Source organism: Megalobrama amblycephala, linkage group LG13 (genome assembly GCF_018812025.1).
Source record: "Megalobrama amblycephala isolate DHTTF-2021 linkage group LG13, ASM1881202v1, whole genome shotgun sequence".
Lineage (NCBI taxonomy): Eukaryota > Metazoa > Chordata > Actinopteri > Cypriniformes > Xenocyprididae > Megalobrama > Megalobrama amblycephala.
In genome coordinates this window covers 25,738,207-25,752,468 of record NC_063056.1, presented here as the reverse complement: position 1 = coordinate 25,752,468, position 14,262 = coordinate 25,738,207, and the positions used below count along the sequence as shown (strand labels likewise).

General features: G+C 37.4%; 1 protein-coding gene across 2 annotated transcripts in view; it reads right to left on the bottom strand.

The window, feature by feature from the left end:
- The window catches only part of galnt1 (UDP-N-acetyl-alpha-D-galactosamine:polypeptide N-acetylgalactosaminyltransferase 1), a 143,795-nt gene that overhangs the window by 30,673 nt on the left and 98,860 nt on the right, over positions 1 to 14,262 (bottom strand). For both annotated transcript variants that reach the window (XM_048153671.1, XM_048153672.1), the window contains exon 5: positions 5,080 to 5,246. In XM_048153671.1, coding sequence (XP_048009628.1) covers positions 5,080 to 5,246 — 167 coding nt within the window. The remainder of the gene's footprint in view (positions 1 to 5,079; positions 5,247 to 14,262) is intronic.

Genomic DNA, 14,262 nt, shown 5'->3' with positions numbered 1-14,262 from the left:
TTGTAAGTGCAAAAACACTTGGTGGGACTCCCAACCCAACCTACGAAAATGAACTTAAAACATATGAAAATATGTTGGTTTAGTAAATATTGCTACTTTATGTCTCAACCAAGTTAATCTTTTAAAGAGATTCTGTCATTTACTCAATCTTGTGTTGTTCCAAACCTGTACGACTTTATTTCCAGTATATCAAAGAAGACATTTTGAAAAATGTCTGTTTTTTGTTTTTGTTTTTTTGGTCCACACAGTGATGGATCCATGTTGTTGTGATCCCCACTTTCATTGTATGGACAAAAAGCCTGAATTTTTTGCTTAATAAAATTACAATTCGGTTAGATAACAATCAATAGGAAACAACATGACCCATCAAAAACTATTTCAATTGTCTGATTCAGTTGAACTAACATATATAGCTTTACTGTTGCTTCATTTCTCTACAATTTATGACAAAAAATGCTGAACAGCCACATTTTTACTCGATGTCTTTATTTTACTATACTTCATAAATGTTCTGCGTGCCTGGTCGTGTCACTGTCTTGACATTCAGCAGGTCTCTGTTAACTTCAATGCAGGGAGAAGCAACGGCAGGGCAGTGGCAGAGAAAATGATTCAGTGCTATGGAAAAAAATGCAGGTAGAATCAAGCGCAGGTCTGTCTACACCTGGACTGAATAATTACACTAATAAGTACGACACAGTAAAATCTGATTTTCCACGCATCCCTGCAGAGCAGTAGAAATACATATGATAATTTGATTTATCATTTGAAATGAGTCATTTCGACATTTTAATGAGTTTTACAGTGAAGGGTTAATCTCAATAGACTAATGTATATATTATTTAGAAGTTAATCAAATTTAAACCACAGTGAATGAGATGCACAGTATATGAAAGAGCTAGAAATGTGACAAAGCTCAAAGCCTTTGAACTTTTTATTTATCACAATTTTTTAATATTATGGTTTGCATATTCAAAAATACAGACTGGTAATAAAATTCTGGTCAATACCAAAAAAGGCAATAATTATTTTAATGTTAAAGCTGATAACTGATAAATGGCCATTATTAATTAAAATTTGTCCAAACATTTTTTTTTAAATTGTCTAAAGAAATACAATTGTTTTAAATGCTACAAGTGAATTTATATATCACAACATTAATGCATTCATTTACAGATTTGCATTAGTGTTAGATGATGTCAAAGGTAATCTAAATGTAAAAATAGAGGAAATGAAGCATGCAAAATTAAATAATCAATATCGACTATTATCAATACATTTAAAAAAAAAAAATCTATAATATTGGCCGATAACAGATATGTTAACAATATATCGCGGATCCCTATGGTAAAATACTGATGGTTGTCACAAGACCCCTACTTTTAACATTAGTGTATATGTGAGTGTGTCTATGTGTGAGTTAATGATAATATAATTCCAGGTATGTATTCATTACACCTACTAATCCACTAATCTCATAATCTAGCCAAATTACAGGTTAGTGCAGATAATGACAAAGACTAAAGATGCAAACCCACACACAGAAGATGACACACAATAGAGCTAGTCAGAGTTAACATACACTCTCTTTCTCTCTCTGTATCAATCTGCTTTAACAAACACGCTCGCTTTACAGTGCGTAAATCACATTTCATCATTGACGTTAATACGCAACAAGGTCACCGGCCATCTTTTTCCTCCAGATGTGTTCTGTTCCATTTTACTGCACACAAACACACACATACACACACTGAAAGCAGAGCTGACATGATACAGGCATTTTCAAAGAGTGGAAACAAAACCATGTCATTATCTCTGGAGCGCTGCAGCACAATGTCCTCAAGTTAACTCAGAGATCTGTGTGAGAGCATTTATTTAGATTTCTGTGCTATCATTCTCTCTTCTCAGTAGTTAGCACCACAAACATCTGTCAGCATGAAATGGAAATTCACCTTTTTTTTAAAATAGATCATATTGTGAATGATTCATAATCAAAATAACATTACTCGATCTTTGAGTAAAATGACAGATTTAGTCCACTTAAACCCTGCCCGTTTCTTACAATCAACCTAAAGCTCACTTTTAGATCTGCCTCCATCAATCCTATATTTTTTCTTTACCAATAATCAATTTAACTGTTGGTACTTCCATTACATTGTAACTTTAAAGCGACAGCTCATCCCAAGTGGAAAATTCTGCTAATACTTCCTCACTCTTACGCAACCTCTAAATATTCTTTGGTAGAATGTGAAAGGAGAATTTTATAGTACAATGTGTAAGTGGCTCCTTTACATACAATGCAACTGAATGGTCAATGCCTTTCAACAAGATTTTTTAAAGTCCCTGTAAAGTCATTTTAAAGTATGTGTTCTGAGTTTGTCACACCACAGAAAAATGTGTTATTAACCACCCAGCCAAATTTGAATGATTAAAAAAAACTGCAAGTAAATGAAAATAAGTTATCAAAATCTCGAAAAAATAGGCAGCGCTCTCTGCTCTCAAACGCTGGGGGCGTGTCCGCTGTCGGCGCTGAAACCACACCCACTCGCGAGAGCTGCCGTCTCAACTTATTTGTCTAATGAGTCAAACATACTGATGGACTACCTACTAATTATAACATAAGCAAACTCGACAACTTACACTCATTGGTGGGCACGTACTGCCGGACTGTTGTCGAGTCGACAAATGACGGTGCCGCGAGACGGGAGGATGAAGGCCGGGACGGGAGAGACTCTGTCCGGCCCCATATATCATCGGTTATCGTTGGGACGGTAAGAAGGCCGAGGCGGGAGGGGGCCGAGGTCCGTTCAGTCACATTCACCAAAAACAGCGGATTATCTGTGAATCCCAGCTGTCTGATGAAAGTTTGTAAAATTATCTGGTGTAGAATGATCACTTTAGAATCCTTCATATCATCGTTTTAGGAAATTTAAATAAGGTGACCGAGCAATTGTATATTATAACAACCATGTAATATGCATTTGCGTGACAAAGGCATTACTAGCTAATTGTGCAAAGGGCTGTGTAACTGTAATGACACTCGAGATTGAGCGAGTGAACCGCTGTAGAGGCTGCGCCATCGACAGTTATATAGTGTTAGGGGAGGGGCTATGCTCGGGGGACGATGTGCATCATCAGACCCCCGTTATAGCTCCGCCCAAAAAATCCTGAGCAGAGACTTGGTGAAAAACTGTTTAATGCTCTAACTTCACAATTAAGCATTACACAATTCACAGACTTTGTAATGTGTTTCAGCAATACATTTGTAATATTTATAAAGTGTTTAGAAATAATTCTCAGAATTGACTTTACAGGGACTTTAAGGAAAGTTTTTCATAAAAAATGGCTTCATTTCTTTCTGTTCTGAAATTTATAAGCAATAACATTGCTTCAAAATACTTGGAATATAAGATACACATTGTATAGACTATTTTTGTAGCTTTGAAACCGTTCATTCTACAGAAAAGAGCAGCATGAACATTCTTTAAAATACAGTGCCTATAGAAAGTCATCATACCCCTTTAAAATAGTTACTTTATTTGTCGTACAGCCTGAAATCAAAAATGGACTGCCCTCGTCAAGTCCATCCACAGATTTTCTATTGGATTTAAGTCAGGGCTCTGATTTGGCCACTCAAGGACATTCACCTTCCAATTCTTAAGCCATTGCGATGTTCTTTTGGCGGTATGTTTAGGATTACTGTTGTGTTGAAAGGTGAATGGCCTGCCCATTTCAGCTGTCTAGCAGAATGATGCAGGTATTCCTCAAGAATTTGGATATCCATTTTCCCTTCTATCCTGACCAATCGCCCAGTCCCTGCTGAAGAGAAACACCCCCACAACATAATGCTGCCACCACCAGGCTTTAGTGGGTATGGTGGGTTTTGGGTGGTGTGCAGTGTTTGCTTTTCACCAAACATAATGCTTGGAGCTCAGTCCAAAAAGGTCAATTTGGTCTCATCAGACCATAGCACCTTTTGCCAGATGGCATCAGTCTTCCAATTGTGTTTTTGCATAGGCCAACGAGATTGAGTGTGGCACTTTTTCAGGAAAGGCTTCTTTATTTCAGCTCCATGTTTGGCAAAAAGCAAACACAGCAATACCTACTGTGAAACATGGTGGTAGCAGCATTATGTTGTGGGGATGTTTCTCTTCTTTTTGCCTGATCCTAAGCACTTCTGCAAGGAAGAATGGGCAAATATTCCCCAATCTATGTGTGCAAGGCTAGTACAGGCATATCCAAAAAGATTAATGGCCGTAATTAAAGCAAAAGGTGGCTCTACGAAGTATTAAATCAGGGGATTGATGACTTTTCCAACCCTGTTATTCTAGTTTTTCATTTTTTGATTAATTTTCAGAACTTGCCTTTTTCTTTCATTACTTTGATGTTGTAAGGCAAAATAAAGCTGGAAAAGCTTCTATAGGTACTGTATCTCTTTTTATGTTCCATAGAAGAAAGTCATACAGGGTTTAAACAACATGAGGGTGAGAAAATTATGACCATTTTTATTTTTGTGTGAACTAAACTTGCTTCAACCAACAAAAAAGGGTTTCAGAAAACACACAGACATGTTGGTATGCTTATCATTATGAGGACATTCTATAGGCTTAATGGTTTTTATACTGAACTAATGACATTTTCTAGCCCCTACCCCTAAACCTACCCATCACAGAAAACTTTCTGCATTTTTACAATTTTAATAAAAAATCATTTGTTTATTTAGCATTTTGAATTACAAGGACATCGGCATGTCCTCATTATGTAGGGGACGTGGCCTGAAACCTGAATACACACCACAATATCAGGACTTTGTGTGCTCATAATGTAGGTCAACATCCAGAACATAATGTTTGTTTTTGATTTCATGGTGGGGACTTTTCATTGACCTCTTTAATTGTTATACAGAGATAATCCATCCCCTAACCCTGCGTTTTTACATTTTCTTTAAGACATTATTTAGCATGTTTACAAAATTGTTAAATTTAGAACTGCTGGCTGATCTCCACAATGTAGGTAATTTCAGGTTTTATTATACTTGTGGGAACGTTTAGTCCCCAAAACCTGACCTGCACACACGCTCACCTCTCTCACTGGCATCATCCACTAGCACGATTTCCTCTAGCAGGTGTCTCGGAGACCTGTCGATGACGCTGTGAACTGTTCGGAGCAGTGTGGTCCACGCTTCATTATGGAACACGATCACCACACTGGTGCGTGGAAGACCGTCTGGATACACCTTTGTTTTACACCTGCAAAACACACAGAACCAATGACAATGGACAAAACTCAAGGATAATCAAGATAAAAATATTTAAACAGCTACATTCTCTGAAATCCTCTCCCCTCCTGAGCCCAGACAGGGTCTGAAGAGCTGCAGAGAGCTGTATGAGATGAGATTAGCACTTATCAGAAACACACAGGCTGTTATGGAGAAGCGGTAAGTGGAGAGCTGCTGAAGAGACTGCGAACGCATCTCATCCAGTGTGAGGAGCTCTAAAAACAGTTGACACTGGAATAAATGATGACAGAGTCTAAATGAATGTTTATGACTTTTGCAGGTTTGGTGACACCTTACTTGTAAGGTGTAAACTTCAGTGTGAATGAGCTATGAGCATTCACCAACAGAGACAAGAAAGAGATTTATTATTATTGATGTTAGTACTTTTTTCAAGTCTTCATTTTAGCTCGTTCTTTTTAAAGGTACAGTTCTTACATCTCATAAACGATCACGACAAACCAGATTTTATTATTGGAATGTATAAAAGTTGCATAAATGAGAAAGGGAATATTTTCAGTAAGTGTCTTAGGACTTCAATTTCATTTGGTTTTTAATTGAACTATATAAAGCCTGTAAAGGGACATGGTGAAAGAATAATACACTTTTGCATATTAGCATTCTTGCTTTATTTCCTATTGCATATTAGCATAAAAGTATAAAATGCTTTTGCGCACTCACAGAAGTATTGCACTCACCAAAAACATTTTGCATTCGCTCGTAAAAGTTTTGTGTTCCCCCAAGAAAGTTTGCATTCCCTTGTAAAGAACTCAAAAGTTTTGCAAGCGAGCACAAACTTTCTCAATGGAATGGAACATATCTGAAATATAATTTTTCTCCCATCTCAATTTTATCCACATCACCATGTCCATTTATGGGGACCGTAGAATCATAGAACGTTCTGTTTAATTTTACTTAATTTATCAATTTCTTCATTGTTAGGGACTTTCTTAGTTTACTCTGTACTGTTATTTTATTCTTTTGTTTATTGAATTTTATTTGTTAAAGGTGCCCTAGAACTTTTTTTTAAAAGATGTATTATAAGTCTAAGGTGTCCCCTGAATGTGTCTGTGAAGTTTCAGCTCAAAATACCCCATAGATTTTTTTTAAATTCATTTTTTTAACTGCCTATTTTGGGGCATAATTAGAAATGAGCCGATTCAGGGTGTGTGGCCCTTTAAATCTCGTGCTCCACGCCCCAAGAGCTCGCGCTTGCCTTAAACAACATAAAAAAAGTTCAAACAGCTAATATAACCCTCAAAATGGATCTTTACAAAGTGTTCGTCATGCAGCATGTCTAATCGCGTAAGTACAGTGTTTATTTTGATGTTTACATTGATTCTGAATGAGTTTGATAGTGCTCCGTGGCTAACGGCTAATGCTACACTGTTTGAGAGATTTATAAAGAATGAAGTTGTGTTTATGAATTATACAGACTTCAAGTGTTTAAAAATGAAAATAGCGACGGCTCTCTTGTCTCCGTGACTACAGTAATAAACGAACTTTAACCACATTTAACAGTACATTAGCAACATGCTAACGAAACATTTAGAAAGACAATTTACAAATATCACTAAAAATATCATGATATCATGGATCATGTCAGTTATTATCGCTCCATCTGCCATTTTTTTCTATTGTCCTTGCTTGCTTACCTAGTCTGATGATTCAGCTGTGCACATCCAGACGTTCTGCCCTTGTCTAATGCCTTTCATCCAGACGTTAGTACTGGCTGCCCTTGTGTAATGCCTCAATCATGGGCTGGCATATGCAAATATTGGGGGCATACACCCCGACTGTTACGTAACAGTCGGTGTTATGTTGAGATTTGCCTGTTCTTCGGAGGTCTTTTAAACAAATGAGATTTATATAAGAAGGAGGAAACAATGGAGTTTGAGACTCACTGTACGTCTTTTCCATGTACTGAACTCTTGTTATTTAACTATGCTGAGGTAAATTCAATTTTTGAATCTAGGGCACCTTTAATATTACTTGTTTACTCCATTTGCTGGTTTGTTTTGTATTGTATTTTTCTCACTCACCATTTCTTATTGTAGGCAGTTTAGCTGGAAATGCTCTGGCGATAAGAACGTTTTTCCAACATTTGTTCCCATAAACATTCTATTCCTCTACTTTCTCATTGGTCTAAATCTCTGTCAGTCAGCCAGAGAAAGGGCACTCATTGGTCATTTGTGGGGCTGTGGCTGGGTTCAGAGAATGTGTTGAGTGTTTGCTGATTATGTAAGCACAGGTCACTGTGCCAGTCTATGCTATGGTAGGAACAGGAAAGCCAGTGTTTGTTGTATCTGGAGAGCTAAAGTGGGACACACGCTTTCACTTCCTGCCTCATTTCCTGTTTGCCCTGGCGCAGCTGGGGGATTCTGGCCTGCGATCACCCAAAAAGACAAAACATCAAGCACAACACCACATTCAGAGGCAAAATATAAGCACAACTCTCCAAAAAAAACAATAACATAATGGGCCCTATCATACACCTGGTGCAAAGTTTCAGCCCGACACAATATTCATTTTCACGTCCAGCACCCACGTTGTTTAAATAGCAAATGCACTCGCGCCCATCTGTTCGCCCGTGGGCGTGCTGGTCTGAAAACGAGGTGTGTTCAGGCGCACTGTTGGCGTGTTGCTATTTTGAGGAAACTTAAAACGACTGCGCCATTGACCAACAAAAACCTGGTCTAAAGTCAATGGTGCAGTATTTTATTTTTTTTAAAGGGCACATTAGTAATATGCGCCTATAGGCGGGTGCACAACGCGCGTACACTCTGCTTGTTACACACAGGGACACAGGGCACACAAACATGCCAAATATTAAAAATAAAAGGATCACAATGTAAAAGATTATTATTGTATACATGAAGATAAAAATGCCTGCATGTCATAATGGATAGTCACTGCATGTATCAGAATTACCTATTTGCAGTAATAATGAAAGAAATGGGCTAATAAGTTAACCAATCACAACAATACACACATGTTTTTAAACTGACTCGTCAGGTTGAGGGTGTCTATATTCCACCATGTAAATAGTAATCCGCCACGGTGCAAGTGCACCTGGCTTTTAAAGGGAATGGGAGATGACACTTATTTTTTCCGTCGTTAAACTAGCAAAAGTGGATTCGGATACACCCAAGTGCACCTGTGCCATGAACTTCAGACCATGCGCTTAGATCGTTAAAATAGGGCCCTAAAACTTCAAAGGCACAAAATACCTTCCAAACTACTCGCCATCACACACACACACCATTAATTAAATGAAGGTGAGGGGTTGTAGTCCATCATGTCCCATGACTGCAGTAACACAGCCCCTCCTGGCCCCATCTTTCTTAAACTCATCATCCGGAAACACACAGACACACTCAGACTGCTCTTTTTAAATTCATTAACCTGATGTCGACTCTCAGGACCCCAGACAATGGTTTAATTTGCAGCCGAGGTTTCTCATTGGTCAACCCTGCTACCTGCTTGATTAAAATGAAGCACAGATTTCACTCTCATTCCTTGGTGTCCGTTCTCCTAGATTTTCTGTCTCTCTATGAAAATCAATTTTGTAAAGCAGGGAGATCATGCATCCCTTCCCTCCAATCAGAACAGACACCATCAAAGTGTGAGTGAGCTGAGTGGGTGAGGTAGCATATGCCGGGCCATGGCTTGTGTGCGTATGCATGTATTGTAAGTGTGTGCGCAAGAGCAAAGTCTAAATCAGGCTAAAATAGCTGCGACAATGTGGAAAAGAGTGGCTGATCAAAAGATGGAAGGAATCAAAACACACACACATGCTCACACAAACCCTCAGAGACACCAGACACGCACACAATCACATTTCTCAGGCCCCAGGAATAATTGGATATATTTGGTGCAATCAGAGAGAGACAAAAACAGCCGTAGGACTGTAGAACTCTTCCATCACACACACGCACACATTATTATACTGGATTTTTAATCAGACTCCTCAGGCCAAATCAAAAAGAGAGAAAGAGACATGCAGAGGAAGAAGAATGTGAGCTGTAGTTATTCAGTCATTTACAGGACATCCTACTCGATTGAGTGCAATGATGCAGCTCAATGTGATTTTACACACATTTTCGGCTGTGTGTGTGTCTGGGAGGAATAATTGAGGACAGCCTTTCTCTTCTACTTTTCCTCTCCCTCTAAAGCAGAGATAACAGCCAGAGGACACACAGGATCAGTTAGTCATCAGTTCTCAAAGTCATCGTAATCTCAAACACACACACACAAAATCCAAATCTCTCTGACCAGCGCCTTCCTCATATCAAAGAACAGAATCAAAACAGAACATAAAAATAGGCTGGCTTCATAATCCAAAACACAGACTATAAATGTCAAAATCATTGTAGACTAAAGGCAATATAGGACTGAAATAAACTTTAAATAGGTCGTGAAGCCATATTTTTTACCCACGCAGACCTTTCATTTTCTGTCGACATTTAAAAGTTTGGGGTCAGTAAGATATCTTCTAGAAGGAAATTAATACATTAATTCAGCAAGGACACAGATTGATCAAAAGTGACAGTAAAGACTTTTACATTGTTACATCAATTTATCAGCCGTTTATCAGCTTTCACAAAAATATTAAGCAGCTCAGCTGTTTTCAAAATCGATAATATAATACTTATAATTATAAGAAATGTTACTTGAGCACCAAATTGGCATATGAGAATGATTTCTGAAGAATCATGTGACATTAAAGACTGAAGTATTGGCTCCTGAAAATTCATCTTTGTCATTACAGGAATAAATTACATTTTAAAATATATTAAAATAGAAAACAGCTATTTTGATTTGAGCAGAAGAGACTTCTTTTAAAACGTTAAAAAACTGTATCAACCTCAAACTTTTGAATGGTAGTGTAAAACCAAATGTAGAGTAAACTACATTTTAGTCATCAACAGCAGGATAAAATGTAGGAAAATTTGACAAACATTATTGATAATTTTCCAATTGTGATGGAATTTGCTAAGTGCCACATTTGAGGCCTTTAGATTAAATATACATACAAAAATGGTAATTGGGAATATAAATCAAATAATAATAATTTTAAACTAATTTACGCACGATAGCCAGGTCATTAACTAGTTATAAGTCAAACACAACAACATGGAAACACTCCCTCTTCTCACATGATTTTGTCTGCATTTCAGATTGCCTCATCGACTCCTAAAACTTTAGTACTTTAGTAATAAATCAATCTCATATTTCATTGCATTTATTTTAGTGTTCATTTTGTATTTTCTCATCCAGCGTTTTTAGAAGGCACTGCCTCTCGATCCTTAATTTTTTTACCATGCCAAAAGCTACCTGAATCTGAAAGAAAGTAAAAGAGACATATAAAAAGAAAGACTGTCAAACTGTAGAGGAAATTGTGTTACCATACCACAGTACAGCTTTCAGCATCAAACACACACACACACACACACACACACACACACACACACACACACACACACACACACACACACACACACACACACACAGAGAGAGTTCCCTCCCAGACAGCAGGAATGCAGTGAAGGAGAAAAGGTCAGTATTGTTCCCAGCTGTGAGCTGTTCTCTCTACGCGACTAAAAACAGTGTGTGTTGGCGTGGTTGTGTAAATCTATGCTGACTGTGAGTTTACAGTCTTGACCATATGCTTTTAATGGTTCTGCATAACTCGCTAATTACAGAAATACAAGCCAAAAATGTTTTCTTCCCCACTGTGGTAAGCAAAACCAATAAAAGTCACACACAGAGACCAAAAAAAAAAAAAAAAAAAAAGAGAGAATAAAAAGGGCAAAACTAAGAACCAAGCAAAGCATAATTTAGCTGACGAACTGCATAGTGATTATGTTAATCACATCATTAAACAGTATGCAGAACAGCCAATCAGGTAATCAAGCACACTGTTGAACAGCTAATCATGTTATGAAGGTCAATACAACAACAAATCATGTTAAGGGGACCAGAGAAGGGGTGTTCAATTAAAGTCCCAAGACTTCTTGGTATTTACTTCCCTGCGGAGGTCCGGACAACACTTTTTTGGAATAGTTATTAATTCCAAAAAGGATATTGGGGTCAAAGCAGTGGTTTCTGAGAATGTTTCTCCAAAAATATTTCAACAGTTGATATGAATATTATAGGTAAGATGATCAGTTATTTAATCAGACTATTAGCCTATTGTTTTTACAGTCAGGTATGTATTGCACATAAGGAAAGATCTGGACGTTCAGGGTCACCCTCTTAAGAGAGATTTTTGAATATATATATATATATATATATATATATATATATATATATATATATATATATATATATATATATATATATATATATATATATATATATATATATATCTGGCACTGAGATAGTTCATGCAGGGGTGTGTACGGGAAGAAACAGCCACAACCAGCGAGAAATACATAAAGATGTTTGCTCACACACACACACTTTTCCCTTTGGCAGATACATTTTCAGTCGCTTTCATCTGCACTTTCCTTTTTTTCTTGCCTAGTAATTCCACTTCCTTCCTTCCGTAGAGATTGAGATATCTCACTTCTTTGATATCACATCTCTCTCTCCAGCTCTCGTTCGTCCTCCTTTGATATGTAATTTAGAGAAACAGAATAATGTATTCCATTTTACTCCATTCAGAGCAGCAAAACAGTAATTTAGTACACATCACACACAGCACTTATGGTGCTACTGTATGTGTGTGTGTGTGTGTGTGTGTGTGTGTAAGACAAGAGAGAGAGCCGAAGGTCAGGGAAAACAGAGAAGTAACCGGGAAAAGGTTTATCTGCTGATGCACAGTAAAACATAATTACATGTTTGAAGAGCGTTGCTAAGATACTGTCGAATCAGTCCAATCAGAATCTGATCCTCAAACCATATGAAAAAGGATCCTTAAAGCAGAAGTGTCATTTTTCCTTCTTCAGCTTATATATGCAGAGATAATAAGTAAATCACTTGCAATTTTTTTTAAAATCAGAAGACAGCTAATTTTGAATGATCATTAATGAAGAAAGATAATTAGATATAGAGTGTACTTACAACATCTCCCAGCAGAGTGGCTCAGAGCAACATTGGCTCAACCAATGGTGTGAGTTTGGGGGCGGGGCTATCTGTTTGTCCAACCAATGAAAGGAGTGTTTAGGAAACATGCTTTAAAAAAACAATTTCTGCAGTTGCTTTTGGTGCCAATGTATGTGTGAAAATGTTTATTATGAAAACTAATTGTAAGTTTGAAATTCGAAAGAAATTAAGTATACAGTATAAATATGACATGCAGATTTTAAGTGCGTGGTATTTTCCATTCACACTAAGTGGCCACTTTATTAAAGTCCCCCTGTAGTCAATAATTGCACCCCTTAAAGGGCATATTGCAGGTTAGAGCCTCAGTGAGTCAATGTATAGAAAGATACATGTAAGAACTAGATTTTCTTTCAAATATACTTATAAATACGCTACTGCGGCTTCTGGTGTCAGTTTTGTGATAAAATTTTACTTCCGTATGTGAAAAATGCCAAACTGGAAGTGACGTAATGGGAAGGTGTGCGGTCAATTTAAACAATAGGAAAACAATGGATCGCAATGACAGGTTGAATGCTGAGGAAATTGTAAATGTTTATGGATACTTGACGGACCACAGCCATATAATTAGCCTGCTATGCCGGTCAGGGGAGACAAATTGAGTTGTGGTGTGAGGAGAACCAGTGGAGAACAGGGCAGGAGACCAGTGTTAGCTCATAGATACACGTTAGCTAACGATACAGTATGTAACAACAACAGCAAAGCTAGTATTGGTCATCTAGGAGTATTGATACTTATCAATAACAGAAACTAGTAAGCTTTGATCAAGCACGTCACATTAATATCCGTCCACACTAACATTATGTGAAATAGTGGTTTCTCATCACAACTTATTTATATCCAAAAAAAAAAAAAAAAAAAAAAAAAAAAAAACTTACGGTGCAGAGGGGTCAGGGGTCCGTGACCATCATGTCTCTCGCCGACATCCTTTATTAATTAATTCTGTTATGAGTTTATTCCCTGACAATTCACTGATAGTGTGAGGATGTATATGACGTCATGAGTATGTAGTTGAGTGAACTTGAATGTACATACATGGCAATAATGAAATTGGAGTATTTGCATTAGCAGCACATAATTCAAAACTGTTTTGAAAAGTGTGAGACTGTATGCTTTTGTGTTAATGTACATAATTTGTATTCATCATTTAATATCAAGGATTTGAGGATTACAATGTTGAACACAGATGCAAAAGTGAAGTCCCGTCTTTATCTACTAAATTTGTGCCCTTGTGTCCCGTTAATCCTTTTCATATGGTATTTTCGTACAAGGTTATATATTGATTTAAAAATGTTTTAACCTGCAATATGCTCTTTAAAACTCATCTTTTATCACCAAAAAATGACAAATTTAAAAGTTTTTTCCTGTGGAAAAAAAATTCTTAATGCCTTAAAATAGCTTGAATGTAACTTTGCACCCTTGCTTAATTTAAAATACACAGATCTATGAAAATGGTAATTAACCTCGCCTCCACGCACTCACACCAGCTCAGAGATCCACTCGGTCAACTTACTGAAGTAAACGCTGCACAATCGTATCGCTTTTTTACAACATGGGACACATGAAGGTAATTAATATGATTAGCCTTTTGCTTGGCTACGTTATCAAACAGCTAATAATGTGTTGTTAATGTTACACAAACCATGTTCCCGTTCGCCATCTCAGAATCAGACAGCTGCCTTCTAAAGCATCCTTATTAGGGCTGGCCGATATATATCGCATGTGATTGTCACACGCATTTCGTCAGTAAAGCCGGTTCCCTGATTACCGCTAAATCGCCATCACCTGCTTTCAAATGGAGAGGCATTTAACAGACAGAGCCGTAGTTCACTGACAAGCCACGCAATATCGCGTTCATATCGCAGATGAATCGCCTTCGATAA